This window comes from Rhynchophorus ferrugineus, unplaced genomic scaffold, assembly GCF_030347505.1.
Source record: "Rhynchophorus ferrugineus isolate W39M unplaced genomic scaffold, kcgeb_rfMv2 rfM1, whole genome shotgun sequence".
Taxonomy (NCBI): domain Eukaryota; kingdom Metazoa; phylum Arthropoda; class Insecta; order Coleoptera; family Curculionidae; genus Rhynchophorus; species Rhynchophorus ferrugineus.
The window spans coordinates 93,539,547-93,558,437 of NW_027472580.1; the positions used below are offsets into that span (position 1 = coordinate 93,539,547).

The 18,891-nt window shown below is 32.4% G+C and overlaps 1 protein-coding gene across 2 annotated transcripts in view; it reads right to left on the bottom strand.

Annotated features, from left to right (window-relative positions):
* The window catches only part of Ance-3 (angiotensin-converting enzyme Ance-3), a 115,682-nt gene that overhangs the window by 34,360 nt on the left and 62,431 nt on the right, over positions 1 to 18,891 (bottom strand). Inside the window, exons 9-10 of one of the 2 annotated variants that reach the window (XR_013004821.1) lie at positions 12,491 to 13,181; positions 11,073 to 11,618 (exon numbers count right to left, since the gene is read on the bottom strand). Coding sequence is in view for 1 of the 2 variants with exons in the window: in XM_076397987.1 (XP_076254102.1) it covers positions 13,041 to 13,181 (141 nt within the window). In the remaining variant the exon portion in view is untranslated. Of the gene's footprint in view, positions 1 to 11,072; positions 11,619 to 12,490; positions 13,182 to 18,891 lie in introns of those variants that run through there. The other variant, XM_076397987.1, reaches the window with a different exon arrangement.

Here is an 18,891-nt window from a genome sequence, read left to right on the forward strand (position 1 = left end):
TTTATCGGCAACAAAAAATGAATACTACCTTTTTCCTATATGCTTCGTATACATAACTTTTTCCTGTATATTTTATGATTCAATAAGAAACATAATAAAATAAATTGTTACATTTTTTATTTGATTTTGGGGATGTCCTTTAATATATAGATTTTTCCATGCATTTAAAATTAATTATTTTTTAATATACAAATCACGCAAAAATAACTTTTCACATAGTACCAGTTTTTTAAACATGAATTTAAAAGATTATACCAGAACCAACATGAATTTTATTGACTTCCTTTTATGAAAACCATAAAGATGATTGATTGTGCTAAGTAATGAAGTAATCAAAGACACTAGCAAAGAACTCACACGAAAATTACAACTGGCAAGTGACAATATAAAAAATTGGACCCAGACTTGGAAAATAAAAATTAACGAAAGTATATCTGTGCATGTGCAGTTCACGTATAATCAGACGACACAATCACCAATGACTATAATTAATAATCATACCATATAGAAACAATGGTAAGTACCTCGGAATTAATCTTCACGTAAAACTTCGCTGGAAGGAATATGTAAAAACGAAAAGGAAAAACTGGAATTAAAATATAGAAAGATGTATTGCTTAGTTGAAAGAAAATCACTGTCATCAGTACATAATAAATTGCTATTATATAAGCAAATATTGAAACCTATATGGACACACGGAGTTCAATTATGGGGATGATCTGCGAAAATTAATGTAAATACAAAACAAGTTTTCTAGAATAAATTCCTGATAAGTATTGTAAGTGTATCCAGATACTACAGGACTGCTTACTTACATCGACACCTTAAAATAACTACTGTCACCCAGGAATTCAAGGGAGTTGCAATGAGACGAGGGGAAAGACTTCATTTCCATATCAATATCGAAGTAATATAACTTTTGGATAACACCAGAACAGGGCACAGACTCAAAAGAATCAAACCATCTGATCTTGTGTTGTGTTGTGTAATGAGGTGTAGTTAATAGAAAAGCAGTAGTGTTAATACATATACATCATTACACCAGAAGCTAAGATATATATATATATATATATATATATATATATATATATATGTTTAAGATATATATTAAATATATATATATATATATATATATATATATATATATATATATATATATATATATATATATATATATATATCTTCAGTTCTAATTGTTTTTTTTTTCTATTTTTGTACATGATGTGAAAGTTTAAATAACGTGCACTCTTTTTCAAATGATGCTATGCCAGAAATCCAAAACTTAAGGGAATCTCTAGTTTTATCTCCTCGGCACCTAGGCACAGGAAGGTTTGTCTCTCTGAATTTCAGACCAAATGATTATATATCCGAATGTGGAAAACCATTGCTTAAGCAAGATGCACCTCCTTAGTGTAATTTACATAGTAAGTCGTTCATTCTACTCACATATCCTTTATCTCAATATTTCGAAGAGCAAGTAGGAAACGAGCTAAACTTATCTTATGACTATCATTCGGTGAAGCCTACCAAGTACAAAATATGACCTCTCAAATATTCAACGTCAGAATGTTCTGTCTGCTATTCTGTCCGTTCCAAATATCTACGTTCTATTCTTCTCAAAAATTATGAAGTGGAAATACAAACTGCATAGAATCCAGAAATCTCGCACAAGTTAATTGATTTTGTGGAAAAAAATTGCAAATCACAAGGATTAAGAAAATTTTTGTTATTATTTATTATTTATTAGTAATATAGAATATTTATGCTAATTTCTACGGTTTTAAAAATACAACGTACTTATTTTACGCTAGATATTGTAGGCTTAACATCTATATTACTTTTACTAACGTGCATTGAATTTTACTTTTAATTTCACTACATCAAATGATTTTAATATGTTTAATCCAATAACTAAGCCATCATTATCTAGAAGCTGGAGAACCTTAAGATTGGTGTGCTTAAGGAGCCTCTGTTCATGTCTTTGAGTATAGTTCTTGATAACGTTATCGACATTTTCCACTTTCAGAACTTTATGTAGTTTGTTAGCTTGTTACCAGTACCTTGTTTTGGAAACCTAGTATGACGTTTCCACTGCTTTAGCTGGTACAACCCCAGAGATGAATACTATAAGTCCACATCGGTTTGAAGACCTATTGCTAAAGCAAACGCTTATTGTATATTGACAGGTCTGAATATCTGCTCAACAACCGGTATATTTTTTGTACTTCAACTTTCCTCGAGTTCTTCACATTTTTTCTTAATATGCGGCTTTCACTTGAGTTTAACATCAAAGATAATGCCAAGATATTTTTCTGTATTTCCATACAGGTCTACATATTAATTTATATATACTAACGTTGAAGGTGCAATGCTGATGTATTTTGACTGAAGTCTGGAATGTACAGTAGATAAAGGAGTGGTCCCATTACACTTCCCTGCTTATATATATATATATATATATATATATATATATATATATATATATATATATATATATATATAATTTTTGAATATTGGTCAAGAATAACATTTTAATATTATGCTTTAAACCGTCATGCTTATTTTTATCGAAAGCTTGAGCTTATTTTCTTTTAATGATTTTTCTATGACATTGGGAATCTTAGAATATTGTTTTCTGAAACCAAATCGATAATCAGAAATAAGCTGATTTTCCTCAATTACTGGTTTTATCTTTTTTAAAAGCTTGCATTTCAAATAATTTGAATATTGTCGCAAATAGTGATATTATATAAATAGTGTGCAAAGAGTGATTTCATGAGGTGGCTCCCTTGGTTTGGAAATTATGATTATCTCAGCGACCTCCAGAGTTATTGTACGTAGATCTGATTGAAGCATTTACTTGGTTGTTGTTCTTTTGTTGGAAGTTCTTTCTAATATGATTTTTTATTCTTTCCTTAACATTGTTGAAATGACTAATGGGTTTTTCATCTTTCCCTGTCCAATGGTGTAGGGTAGCGATTTAACGCCATTCACTGTGTGCGGTTGAAACATCTCTTGCGGTGGCCTGCAAATCTTGTAGCCTTTCCTTGATTATCTCTAGTATAGCTCCCATCCCAGCACTGGAATAATTCACGCAGCTCACACATAAATTCACTCATGGTATCATCGTTCAATTGAATGATGTAAGTGGTCGAAATTGAGTGATGTTATTCTAAGCCTACGGTTGTTAGCAACATAAAAAAACTCATATGTAAAACATTAAAGATTTCATCAAACTGACACACGTTTCATTTTAGTCACCTGTTACGGTTTTCGTCAAAAGTAATTGTTTATGAATGAAAATAATGAAAGATAACTTCAATTTCGTTTATACACATTTGAATTCTATTGGAGGAACTCATCACGATATTTGTTTCATTATTTTTAGTCTATGGTTGAAAAGAATATTGGTCGATCAATTATTAAAAAAGCGTTCTTAAAGAGAAACCAACTGATGGCCCATCGTACACCGTATATTACGTAAGTTCATTATTTTCAATCCAATTTCTATTAAACTATTTTAATTACATAATTATTAATATTGTGCAAATGTATTTCCTAAATTCGCCTTAATTCGTAGGCCTAATTAGCAACAATTAATCGATAGATGAATTTCCAGACCAATTTTTAAAATATATTTGGATCTTAATGTTTCAATTATATAATGGGAAATAAATTATGTAGATAGTTGAACTGAAATATGCATAAACGAAAAAAAAAATGGCAATAGAGTTAATTACGGATCGATTGAAGATTTGCAGCGCGCAAAAACGGAAACGTACAATATCGCATTCTGCCGTACCACCAAAGTATGTAGGCCGTACTCTCGACGATTGCGTAACGATATTCATACGTACGTACCGGTCGTACTGTTCTTGTTATTGTAGAATTGGAACGGAAGCTTTCACGGTCGAGATCTCTTGAAGATATTTTTGAAGCACACACACACACACGCTGATATACGTTTACACATACATGCATAACATAGGCGGTCGTAGTAGGCTGCTGGCCTGGGCGCCGCTGTGATTTCACTCGTTCAAGACATTACGCTAGTTAGCAGCAGATTTCGAGTGATCGAGCTCGAGTTTGGTACGCATTCCACCGTATTTTGCTTTTTATTATGTCACGAACATGATATTGCGTGTCACTAAAGTTAATTATCGTTTTTTTTTCGGACTCTATCGGCGTACCTTAAACTACACTTGTAAACGGTCCGTTTTTTTATTATTGAAATTCGTTAGTTCGCTATCGTGACTTTTCTAATTCGTGGCGAGGTCAGTTTGGAAAAGAATACGAGATTCGTTAAGATGTCGACTATTTTTGTACACTTGTAGAAATTAAGTTTCGAAAAACATATGATCTATTAATAATAACAGGTAACAGGTCAATTGATTGAAACGTCGAAGGCCTACCATAGTAAAACACATTTTTTAGCAAAATTGTTTTTTTTTATTCAACATAATTCTTTCGGGGGTAATACACTGATTATAGCAACCCCCCAACTTTTCGATACCATTTTTGTAATACGATTTGTCCTTTCCTTCAAAATAGGTTCTTCATTCGACGAAAATTTCTTCCCAGCGAGCATTCTTTTAAGATCTGAGAACGGCAAATAGTCGCTGGGGGCCAGATCTGCAGAATACGGTAGATGAGGAAGCAATTCGAAGCCCAATTCATGGATTTTTCCCATCGTTTTCACTAACTTGTGACACGGTGCATTGTCTTGGAGCAACGATGGAGCAACACTTTCTTTTTCTTCAAATGCGGCCGTTTTTCGGCGATTTCGGCCTTTTAACGGTCCAATAACGCTATGTAATAGTCGCTGTTGATGGTCCTTCCCCTCTCAAGGTAGTCAATGAAAAGCATTCCATGCGCATCCAAAAATACAGACGCCATAACTTTGACAGACGACTGTTGCGTTTTCCCTTGCTTCAGAGCGGGTTCATCGTCGGATGACTGTCGATTGAACTTGATTGATTGAAATTATGGCGCCATGTTTCATCCATTGCCATACATCGACGCAAAAACTTGGGTTTATTACGCTTGATCATTTTCAAACACTACTCCGAATCATCAACTCGTCGTTGTTTTTGGTCAAAACTGAACTCGCGCGGTAACCCCTTTGCACAGAGCTTTCTCATACCCAAATATTCGAGAATGATATGATGTACACGTTCAGTTGATATCTTTAGAGTGTCTTTACTGTGTCTGTATTTCATTCAATTTCAATTTAGGGTCATTCAAAATCATTTTTTAAATGTTTTCGTCGATAACAACCTTTCTTGGGCGTTCACTGCGTTTGCAAACAGATTTATTCCACTAGCCATATTTATGGGATATTATGATTTAATACACATGCTATTTTGATTTCTTTTTAAATATATTTTAAAGTATTCTTGTTACAACGAGTGTTTATCTGGACGGCTCCGAACCACGGTCGTCGGCATTAGGCCTACCGACTAGTTAGTGGAAGAACTGACGACGTGACTGGAATGATTATTCCTTGTCGGATTTTTTACTCTTGCCTATAAAGGCATTTACAGTTACAATCACAAACATAAATTACATCAATATCGCAACAGTAGGAGGACCGTCCTATTGCCTTAACCACCACGCCACCAAACCAGTCAATTTTGATAGTGACAGGTGATGATAAATGACCTATCGACTGCAAGGTTATATCGCCTTGGTGGTAAGACTATGTCCTGTGTCTGGTGGGACCAGGTCGATGTCGTATATTATGAACTGTTAAAACTTAGAAAAACCATTACAACACAACATATTGTTAGCTGCCAATAAAACATGATCAATTCAAACTTGAACATCTTCCAAACTATGCTCAAAATGATAGAACATGTGATAGTTATTTTGCAGCATGACAAGATATCTTATTGAAATCACTTGGAGACACCCACTGTACTCTATTTACCATCTTTTTGCATCGATGGGGCAAGCGCTTGCAAGCAGCACTTCACCAATTTCGAAGAAGCGGCTCGATGAAAGGTTTAACTTAAAGGAAAATTGTTCTTTGGAATGGCATTCATATATGGAAAGGATGGGTAAAATGAATAGAATTAACTGGTCACTAATTTGAATAAATACATTTTAACTGCCCATTGTAAATAACGTGTATTCTTTAGCGAAAAAAAATCGGAAAGTAATTACCTACACACCTGGTAAATATAATTAATAGTCAAGAATATTAAAACCGCAGGGAAGAATGGGAGAATGTGGATGGAAGAGCAAACAAATAAGTTAAGAATAGTATAAACACCAGACATATTCCCACAATCAAGGGAAGTTTCAATAAAAAATTGTAAAAACAGTTGATTAATAAAGATAGAGCATATAAATATAATTGAAAAGAAGGGGAGAAATGAAAAGAAGGCAGAAAAGTACTACAAAGAAATAGTAACCATATACATTTAATTTAAAATAAATATTAGCTGCTTTCATACATCTTGATCAGTGATATTTATCAGAGTAAATAAAAATTATCAATGTAAAAAACTTTTAAAAAACCAAATGTACTTAATATTATTAAATTATTCAGTGTATAAAGACGCTACCGATAGAATACTTGTATTGAATCATCTCCATTCATTAATGTCAATGCTTGATTTCTAGAAATGGGCAGGCAAAGCCAATCAAACACTTTACACTGTAGAAACTTATAGTGATAGTGATGATCGATTTAGTATTGGTTTCAATGACTTAAAAGTGGCGATATTGATATCAATAATAAAAAACAACATGGACTCAGTCCTTGGTAACGTTATCGATATTTTCTACCTTCAGATCCTTATGCAGTTTACCATTATAATGTACCATGGGGCATCCCGTCATATACCCAAATTGGTTTCAAGACTTTTTGGTAACGTAAAAACTTATTATATACTTACAGGGGTAGATTTCTACTCAATAAACAGTAATATTTTATAAAAATTCAATTAAAATATGCCTTTCACTTTTATAAATGCTATCACCAAAGAATAATTATCATTGTCTTCACTTAAAGAGATATTTATTGAGAAATATTTCCGGACAAGTTCGGTTGAATAAGAATATTTCTTCTTTTTATTTTGGTGGTTTCTAAGGATATCAGAAGCTGGGATATGTTAGCTAGTTTTTGGATTTTGTTACTTGCTTTGAGAGTCTACTGCCATGCCAATTTTTATTATAGTTTTCAAAATTGAAACTTTTAATTATGATCACTTAAAAAGTCTTTGTGAAAAACGATGGGACTCATAGTCCCATAAGATACTTTTTATATGATAATATTATGGTTGAATATTCACTAGTATAGAAATCTGTACATAAAATCGACCTGCTTTAAAGAAATATTTGCAAAGCGATTCATTTCTTAAAACGGATGTCCGATTTGAGCAATGTTCATATAAATATAAATGTATTTTTTAAGAAATTCCGAGTTATTAAAGTTAAATTATGCTATTCACGATCACAAAAGATCTAATTTGTAATATTGCAAATAATACAAAAGATTTTTTTAACCTTAACACCGTTTCTCGTAACAAGAAACCGAAAGTTTATTAATAATACGTGATCTTTCTCTTTACAAACACCAACTATATGATTATAATTAAACTGACAACGTTTACAATTTTAGTACCAGTGAATAGAGACAGAATCTATAATTTAAAGTATATATTTAATGTACATCAGTGTAAAACGGTGAGTATTTTATGGTCTTTCCTAATTCTTGCTTATTTTTTTATTAATTAAAAAAGTATGATTAAGATATATATATGTACAACAGGTCAATTGAAAAGTTTCCGGGCTGACACATAGATGACGCTACTAGAATTAAGTCCATATGTTTCTTAGTTAGCATTAACCCTCAAAACATGCAACAGCTGTCGGCTCATTAGTTTATGAGTTATAGCATTTTGAGTGATGCAACTTTTGTGACAAAATATTGTATTTTGAAGGGAAAAAATACAGTTGAAGAAAAAACTTGACTTGATGCTGAGTGATGAAAGATGATGATGATGATGAAAATCAACCATCAAGGATTGGTATGTTAAGTTTAGATGTGGTAAAACGAGCACCATTACCGACGAAAACATTTAAAAAATCCACAAAATGGTTTTGAATGACCGTAAATTAAAATTGAATGAAATAACAGACACTCTAAAGATATCAACTGAACGTGTACCTCATATCATTCACGAATATTTGGGTATGAGAAAGCTATGTGCAAAGTGGGTGCCGCGCGAGCCCACTTTTTACCAAATACAACGTCTAGTTGATGATTCGGAGCCGTGTTTGAAGATAATCAAGCGAAATAAACCCAAGTTCTTGCTTCGATATGTGACAATGGATGAAACATGGCTCCATCATTTCACTCCGAAGCCCAATCGACAGTCATCCGAGTGGACTGCACACGATGAATCCGGTCCAAAGCGTGGGAAAACGCAACAGTCGGCTGGCAAGCTTATGTCGTCTGTATTTTAGGATGTGCACGGAATAATTTTCATTGACTACCTTGAAAAAGGATGGACCATCAAGAACGACTATTACATAGCGTTATTGGACCGTTTGAAGGATGAAGTCGCCGAATAACGACCGCATTTGAAGAAAAAGAAAGTGCTGCTTCACCAAGACACTGCACAGTGTCACATGTGACGAAAACATTTGTAAAAAAAGTCGTAAATAACATTTTGCCGTTCCCGCTTATTCAGAAAATCTTAACATTGTAATCAATCATTAGAATTAATCCTTCTACAGTTATGCAGAAGTACTAATTTCACTATTAAATCAAACTTGGGTGTAAACTCAAGAGATCCAAATCGGATGATCTTATGTAATTGTATGGCGAAGTGTAATAAATGGTAAAAACACTGAAAAGTCACATTAACATTTATTTTATAGTTAATTAGTTTTATATTGTTTTAAGTTAGTCGACAACTACTAGTAATAATATATTAATAAATCTAAAATTAAAGGTACTTGAAATCTAGGCAAAAGTTATTTTTAAGATACGGTATATTATAAGCATATCTTGAACTGAAATAAGGCGAAATATAATTTGTACTGTTGTTTTGAACAAGTTTAATATTACTAGAAACACAGACTTAAAAGAAAAAAACAATGTGGCTTAGTGGACGATTATTTCAACATTTACAATACAATGTCAAGGACTGAATGAACTTTAAAATGTTTACGCTGTCTATTTAAAATAAAATATTAATCAAATAATTATGAATTTAATTTCTCTTTTTGGCTGGCTACAGTTTATTTCAGTGTTATAACCATTTCTTGTAAAAAAAACCTAGTTCTATAAATCTCAATCAAAATATGTGTCGAAACGGTCACGATTTCATATGTAGTTTTTTTTATGGTAATTTTTTTGATACACCTGTTCGCCGCTGTCTCTAATGAGATTTATAAACGTTACTATTTCACGTAACCGTTACATACATTAGCGGTTTCGAACCAGATTAGGGGGGTTGACTGGAGATCTATGGGTGTATTTTTTCCTTTTTTACATGGATTGATGGATGTGTACGAATGAAGAAACGCGTAACTGCTCGCGAACGTTTCGCAACTGTCTCATATTCGGCGTCTGCTTTGATGATGAAGTAATGGGTATACCATTTTGCTTCCGCCATTTTCCGGTTTTGGTGAAATAAATAGACCAAAGACATCATGCTATATGGGAAAGTTGCCATTTATATTTGTAGCCCAATAATGAAACAACAGATGTTGATTTTTTCAGATATTTTTCGTGAAAATGCACTTTTGGGATTGTCGTGTTATAATTCGTGTTATAACCATATTGCCTCCTCCTCCTTCTTCCTCCTCCTCTTCTTCTTGAAATAGATCGGATTGAGCTGAATATTCACCACATTCAATTTAGACCTTTCCTACTAGCATCTATATACACTGAATAATTCAATAATACCAGATGGAAAACTATTATTTTATATAGAAAAATATCGGACGATTTATTTTAATAATTAGGTTATGTACTTTAACAGTTGTCTACAAGATATTTTACCGTTTCATCAATCGATATCGCTGATCAAAATATATGCACAAATACATATGGTCTTGTATGGCTTCATTACTTCAAGAGTTTTTATAACAAATATAAACGAAGTTATAAAATTGCAATTGACTTGTTTAAATCAATAATTAAGATATTCTTAACATAGAATAAGGAAATTATTTTGAAAAATTACAATGTTTAGCTACAAAATGACTTAAACGCTTAAATACGAATGCTCAGTCAATCAGACGTGTTATTTAGAAGATGCCAACTTGATTATATTTAATTCAATTCTCTTAAGAGACGTATGAAAAAATAGTCAAAGATCTGGTTTCAATCAGTAGAATAGAGAAATAACGAAGGAAGTACTGGTAAATTAATGGTATGAAAAAGTCATTTTGTCATTGCAATATTAATCGAAATAACGTTTTTTTAAAACAAAATTTCAGTAATGTTTTATTGAAGTCTGTATTACATTTCAACAAGACAAGAAAATCGTTAAACAGATCACATAATAGGGTTAGTAACAATAGAGAACCATAAAAAGAATAAGAAATATCAATTAGTTAACAATATAACAAAAATAATGAGATCCAAACTAGTATGGTCCAAGGAATCATCGTATACATTGTTTCCTACAAACGGCAGGTTTATATATGAAAAATCTCAAAAGAAGCCTACCTAGTTAAAGATGAGGTCAGATATGTATTAGTTTATCGATATTCTCAATAATAAAGTTCCTACTACAACTGACATATTGTCACCAAACACTACCATATTCCAAGATGACAACATGACCATATACAGAGCCACGAAGGTTCGGTCTACGGTCTTGTAATCATCAAAATATAATAAAATATCTTCTCTGGGCGTACAATCGCCAGATCTCGATATAATTGAACAGTTAAATGATGAACAATTAAATCATATGTTTCCATATGGTTTTGAATTGTAGAGGAATAACAGCAGAGGCAAAGTTGTACATTTCCATTGCGTTCAATATAGAGTGCGAAAAATATTCAATATACCACTTAGTTATAACTATATTCTACATTTCCAATATTATTAAACCCTTGTGGTGGGTTTAACACTGTGGGAATTTAAAAAATACTCTGTTCATATTTCTTTATTTCACTCTAGTTTTTCAGTTTAAAACTTCATTCATTCATTTTCGAATTTACTGATGAATCGAAACTACAAAAATAATATATACCGGGGATAGACAAAATAATTTATACATAATGCAATATGCAAAATAATGGAATCCATGCAAAATAATAGAATCCATATGTATTGTTCAGTTTACGTACATTTCAAAACTGCCAAAGAAATGGCGTAACGATCATAAAACCTGGATTTTGATGATTAGTAGAACATAGTATGGTCCAACGAATCATCGTTTACATTGTTTACAAAAGAAGCCTACCACTAAGCTTACCTAGTCAAACATGAGGTCAAATATGTATTAATATATCGATATTCTCCATAATAAAGTTCCTACTAAAACTAACATATCGTTACCAAACGATGACATATTCCAAGATGATAATACGACCATATACAGAGCCAAGAAGGTTCAGTCTTGGTTTTAGAAGCATCGAGATATCTTAACATAGTATAAAACAAAGTCGCCTTTTTTGTCCCTATATCCCTATGTGCGCTTAAATCTTTAAAACTACGCAACGGATTTTGATGCGGTTTTTTTCAATAGATAGAGTGATTCAAGAGGAAGGTTTATATGTATAATACATGCATAATATACTAAGGCAACATTGCTAGTTTTAGAGGTTTCTAACGTGATGTCGTAAATTAACCTATTTTTTTAGGCTTATTTAGCAATTAGCAAAAACGCAGCCTAACCCTACGAGTTAGATCAAATTAATGTACTACAGTATTGTACACCATAAAAAGGTCTACAAAAAAGTCCGCGACGGTATATGTTTATCTTTTAGGGATAACCCACATTAACCATTTTTATTGTTTACTTTTTACGTGAGAAAATAGCTTATTTACGAAGCTATTTTAAGCAATACGGCATTAATCCTTATCGAATTAAGTACCTTAAATACAGTGTGCAATTAATATAGATCAATATGGTTCCTTACAGCATGTAAATTAAACAAATATTTTCGGAGATATTACAAATTTAAAATTTGCGTTTAAAAATGTGTAATGTAATAAAAATTGTATGAATTTAGATATTCCAAAGATAGCAGGAAATCTTCATAGTAAGTATAGGGGAAGAGGAATTGTTTTACTCCAAATTTAATGCGTGCAGGCCAAGGGCAGTAATGAATGAACCAAAAATACTGGATCGATTTTAATCATGTTTTCATTGAGTGACATAGGCATATATATTTTATGCCCGTGCAAAGTCGGAGCGGGCCGCTATGTTTTTATATACAACGTTCATATTTTTTCTGTAGTGTATTTAATTTAGTATCAGCATTGCACCCGTGCGAAGCCGGGGCGGGTCGCTAGTAATCTAATATATATCTAATCTAATTTAATCGATAATAAGATCTTCTCTGAACAGTACAATCACCAAATCTCAACATAATTGAACAGTTATGGTGTGTCTCATAGCAGAGAGTTAGGAGTCACCATTCCAGTAGCTGGCGGATGTTTTGGTACAAGAATATTCCGTTGGAAACTATTGCTAACGCGAAGAATTGCAGCTATTTCAAAAGCAATTGGTGGATCTTTACGCCTAATTAGTAAAAACATATTGTATATAAGTCCGGTGTTATATTATTTTGTCCATATCTTGTGACTGTTAATATCACCAACAATGTGACTTATAATTTAACGAATTTCAAGCTAAAATATATTCAGGTTTCGTTGGTAAATCCTTGATTTATAGTAAACATTTATTTAATTATATATATTTGTATCCCAATCTTTAGTTTAGACTGTATCAATGTTGTTAAAGGAGGAAGGAATTTTTAATTTAATTTTTCTTCAATCATATGCTTAATTACTCAATACTTTTTCTAAAAAAAATACATAGCCGAGAAAAAGTACTTACTGTAATATTTTTCCTGCCTCATTGCTGTGGTATATATCGCATTTGTGTAACGGCCTGCTGAAGTCTCCTCGTGAGTACTGACCGGCCGCTTGGCACAGGGCCCGGTAGATTTGGAATTGCAGTACCGTACTGAAGAAATATCTGAAACGAGTAAATTAATTATGAGAAAGTTCCCGTTTAATTGCATTACTAATTGCTTCGGCTGAGATATGTATCTAACATCGTCGAATATAGTCTTGATAAATAATACATAAGCCATATAACAAGTCAGTGATGTTTTGGCGTATATAAATGAGCATGCAAACTATTAAACTGGTTATGAAACGGCCGGGAGAGATGTTTCTGATATTGCCATAAATCCCAAAACAAATCCGTACGAATATTTCCATCGAAAATGTCAAATTCGATCTGAAAAAACTGCATTGGGTGGGCTGGTTGTGTAATGGCGGTGTACATTCACCATTGAAGATGCAAAACTGGTACTGGAACCGGTTAATGTAAAAATATCGCATTTTTCTAGTCGTTAAATTTTAAATTATGATAGTTTTTGGGTTGAAAAAGGACGAATGCATAACGGATTCGGTTTCGTAAACATTCGGATCGCAGACGTGGGAGTGGTGCATTGAAATTTAATAGCCCCTGTGCCTTCTGATGATGTATACTATTAGAAATGTTGAGGAAGTTGAAATATTTTGGCGAAGATTAATGGCCTTGACTAAATGTGTTGTCTGAGTGTTTTGTTTTTTTCTTATGGTTTATTATATATACAATAATACAATAAAATGCACATTATTATGATGGTTCCCCATAATATGAAGGTTATGTGCTATGTTCTTGATATTAACAAAAATAAATTAGGTGTTGAATATGTTTTATTTATACAACATATTCTAGACCCACATCTCAATATTCTAGTCTGTTTAAAAATACGATTGCTTCAGCACTCTAAAGTAAATATTCTTCTCTGCAATTAAAAACAAATTTGTTTTGAACCAAGCCATTTTTTCGACTACTGGATACTAAACTTTTACTGCTTTTTGCTGCAGTGTATATATGTACATGTATTTAATTGTTGCTCTTTTCAAGATATTGTTATATATATTACGCACACCGTGATCATAAGTAAAGCCAGACTTTTCTACAAAGATGCCTTGATTTCCTTCAATCGTGTTCAGTAGAAAATGAATTATCATTTGCTCCTGGCAAATCGACTAGTATATACTTTTGCAGGATAAGAAATTGTCCCCGACTGAGTACATTATCCGTGGGTGAAAGCAATATAATATATAACATTGAACATACGTTTTTCTAGCCTATATTTGATTATTGTATCAACCCGACTAAAAATATCTCATAGGTAGGATATCCCATGATGAGTTTCTTCTGATGGGCGAACCTCCAGTTTGCATTGAATGTAACACAGTACCCGCAGTTAACCATATTTTAACTGAATACAGGAAATACACATGTCAAAGATACACATGGAAAAACAAGTCTCATATATTGTAGAAAAGTTCATCATAATAAGGATAAAAATAATGTGGAACATGGAAGCGCAATGGAAAAACTATTAAGTATAGATAAAAAAGTAGGTAGAATGGATTCACAACTTAAGAAAACAATATACAGCAATGGAAGAGTTGAAACGAATAATTCAGAGAAGGAGAAAGTATACAAGGACTGGAGATAGAAATACGAGGAAACTACCTGGTATTTGAAGGTAGTCAGAAGTAAGGCAGTCAGATGGAAAATGTGGAAAAAAATTAAATTAAAACTAATACGAATAAATGTCGCAGTAGATATATCAACAACACGAATGCTGAAAAATAAGAAACAATTAAAAAATCAGGAAAATCCAGATAGAGAAACTAGTTGAACTAATGAGGAGAGTTCAAAATTAGAAGAGCTGGAAAGAGAGAGGGGAAAGGAGAGAATTAAAATAAGGGACAGAAAAGATAATTGGGAACAGAAAGAAGATAAAGAAAAACATGAAGAAAAGGGCATAACCAAGGATGTCGAACCGAGAAAGAATTATAATAAAATAAAAACATGAAAGTGGAAAACAAAGACTATAAAAATAAAAACAAAAAAATATATAGGAAAATCTAAATGAAGCCAAAGACAAGGAGAACAGTAATAGTATATATTTTAAGAGAATCCCAAAGAAAATTAAAAGGATGACTGAACACGAAACAAAGAACGATAGAGCTATGAATCTAGCAAATAAAACCATACTCGGTACCGATTCACATCCAAGTCTTTAACAGGTCAATTGAAAAGTCCCCGGCCTGAGATATAGATGGCGCTACTACAATTTAATCTATATGTTTTTAGTTAGCACTAACTCACAAAAGATGCGTTTATAAATTTGGCAACTGTCGGATCATTAGTTTGTGAAGTATAGCATTTTGAGTGAAACAACTTTTATTATTGTGAAAAAAATGGACAAAAAGGAATATCGCGTGATTTCATTCTTCGTGTGAATATTGCTTTTTGAAGGGAAAAACTACAGTTGAAGTAAAAACATGGCTTGATTCTGAGTTTCCGGACGCTGCCAAAGCAAAATCAACCATCAAGGATTGCTACGCTAAGTTTAGACGTGGTGAAATGAGCACCGAAGACAGTGAACGCAGTGGACGCCCAAAACAGGTTGTTACCGACAAAAACATTTCAAAAATCCACAAAATGGTTTTGAATGATAGTAAATTGAAAATGAATGAAATAGCAGACACAAAGATATCATCTGAACGCGTACTTCATATCATTCACGAATATTTGGGTATGAGAAAGTTCAAAGCAAAGTGGGTGCCGCGCAAGCTCACTTTTGACCAAAAGCAACGACGAGTTGATGATTCGGAGCAGTGTTTAAAGATGATGAAACGTAATAAACTTTAGTTTTTGCGTCCAATCAACAGTCATCCGAGTGGACTGCATACGATGATTTTCCAATCAATAAAAAACTGAATTTATTTTGAATAAACATGTTTGGTGGAAGGCTAAAGTATCGTTAGTTAACAGGTACCATCCCAATGTGAAATATCATTACCCGTTTCCAATCGATATATGAAGTATCTATTTTACGGCATTGCGATTTTTGCGCTTTCTCTCGTATATCTCGAAATTTTTCATCGAATTTGCTTCATTTGAATACGTCCATTCAACATGTGCAACGGTTGATTTAATTTTGATTCGTACGAATTCTTTTCTCCGAGCTAAGAGGAAATTGCCGGTACCAATCTTTTCGTATCGATTACAAAACATGGGCCTCACGGGCCGGCTAATTATTTGGATTTCATTATGAGTTGTAATCGACGTCTGTTACGACATAAATGTAAATAATATGTAAAATTTTCTTTGAAAATTGTTAATAACAGGATTCGGCGAAATATCCGAATTTTGAAATTGGTCCTAATTATTCCATTATAATTTGTATGTGATTAAGTTAAGAAATGTGTAGGGTTTTCGACGCAAACTATTAATTTATGTACTTTAAAACTGTTTTGTTTTAACGGAAAGAATGTCGACTTGTCGACACCATATTACGAACTGTGCTTTAACTTATTACAAAATTAATTCAGAAAAATGTTCACACTATAATAAAATTATTCCACAAACAAATGATCCAGGGACATGGATAAAGGGTTTCGACATATCTATCGAAAGTAATTTAATCGAACTCCTTATAGACCTCTGTTACGAAGTGGACCTTTGAACCTTGAACTGCTTCGAGAAAAACATGGATAAAGACCATAGAAACCGAAGGATAACACACACTCTACGTCGGCTATGTATTGAAGCTGAAGATATCTTAAAGTCATGTTTTTGGTCTCATTAATGGATACTTTTGCTGCCTATTCTCTAAATTTCCTTATAAATTTCTCTACAGAAGCATTTTATAGAGATTCCTTCAAATTAAGTCAACAATCAAAGGTTATATTCAATTTAATTATTTCCTCATCAATAGCCTTCCCTACTAATAGTTTCTTCAGGTTTTAGTAGCGTATTGTACATTTCTGTCCGAGATACGGATCATTAATATGTCAGTCCTTAATATTTGGTGTAAATGTTGCTGGTGTGACATTTTACGTTTTAAACTAATTTAGCACATCAATACATCAATGCATCAACAATAACTATATGATACAGAAGTAATTTCTAAAGCGACTAAACAATATTTTGACCATGCAAGATCACATTTCAATGTTTTTGCAGTTGTATTCATGGTGTACCCAATTCCGTTAGTTTTGAATCATTGCAATAACTATCAAACATTGGGAAATTATTCAGTTTGTATATACATTTACAAATTCCGCAAGATTTTCTTGTTATTTGGCATGAATCATCTAGTAAAACTACAAATCCTTCATATTAATATTTATGTGGCCGATCCAAACTTTATTAGTTTACGTTAAAATGACTATTTTGAAATGTAAAACATAATATCTACAGGTGATTCAGATAGAGCATGTTCCCCATAAGCTTTCACAATAACACGATGACTTGAGAGTGAATACCAAGTCTGTTTTTATTTGCTTGTCTTTATCGTTTTTTGTTTCGTATTCGTCCATACTTTCCTTTGGGTTTCTCTTAAAATATTGACTTCTAGAATATCTGATTTCTCTTTGTCGTTTTCTCCATATGGATTTTCCTATATGTTTTTTGTTTTTATATTTATAGTCTTGGTTTGTCACGTTCCTATTTTTATTTTATTCCTTTCCAGGTTCGATATTTTTGGTATTCGCCGTGTCCTTCATTATCTTCTTTCTGTCTTTCCTTATCTTTTCTCTCCTTTTCTTCAATTCTCTCCTTTCCTCTCTCTCTCTCTAGCTCTTCTAATTTTAAACCTTCCCCATTAATTGAACTAGTTTTTCTATCTGAATTTACCTGATTTTTGATCTTAAATCACTTTAAGTTTTTCTTATTTTCCTTCTTTGTATTGTTAATATATCTACTGCCATATCTGTTCCAATTAGTTTTAATTTACATTTCTTCTACATTTTCCATCTGACTACCTTATTTCTGACTACCTTCAAATGCTAGGTATTTTCTTTGTATTTCTATCTCCAGTCCTTGTATACTTTCTTCTACTCTGAGTTATTTTTTTAACTCTTCCAATGCTTCATTTTACCTACTACTATTTTCTATACTTAATGGTTTTTCCATTGCCCCTCTCAATATAGTCACTTTTCCTTTGTCCTATTCCACATTATTTTTATCCTTATTACGATCAAATTTTCTACAATATATGAGACTTGCTTTTCCATTATGAATACTTTACATTAATTTATTTATTATGTGCTTTCTTAAATGTATTATTTTTGACCACAGTACGTATTTTCACTACCACTCTGTTCCTTTCCTGACCAAGATATAAAACACAATGTACTAAAATGCTTCGTAAATATTTTTTTAGCAATAAACACATAAAGAATATGTTTTCACGAGAGACGAAAAACACTTTTGACATTATTATATGGACAAATTACTACAGCAGCAAAAATACAACCAATAATTTGAATTTAATAAAATCAATATTTGATGTAATCCCAATGTCCCATAGGAACGTTGGTACTCTAATATACCAAGTTCAGTACATTCAACATATTCCAACGAGAATCTTTTGATGAAGGAAAAACCTGACGGATATAGAAACTAACAAGATCATTACTATATCAAGTGATGTGGAACGTCACATAGCACCAAATCGGTACGATTACAACTAGAAGCAAAAACGACGTGAAACTAATTAAAAACTCAGCCTCACATTAGACGGACTGGTTTTTGCTTAATGCTAATTAATGGCTAATAGAACAGATTCGTTTGATTTTCTCTTTTCGATATCAGTGATATA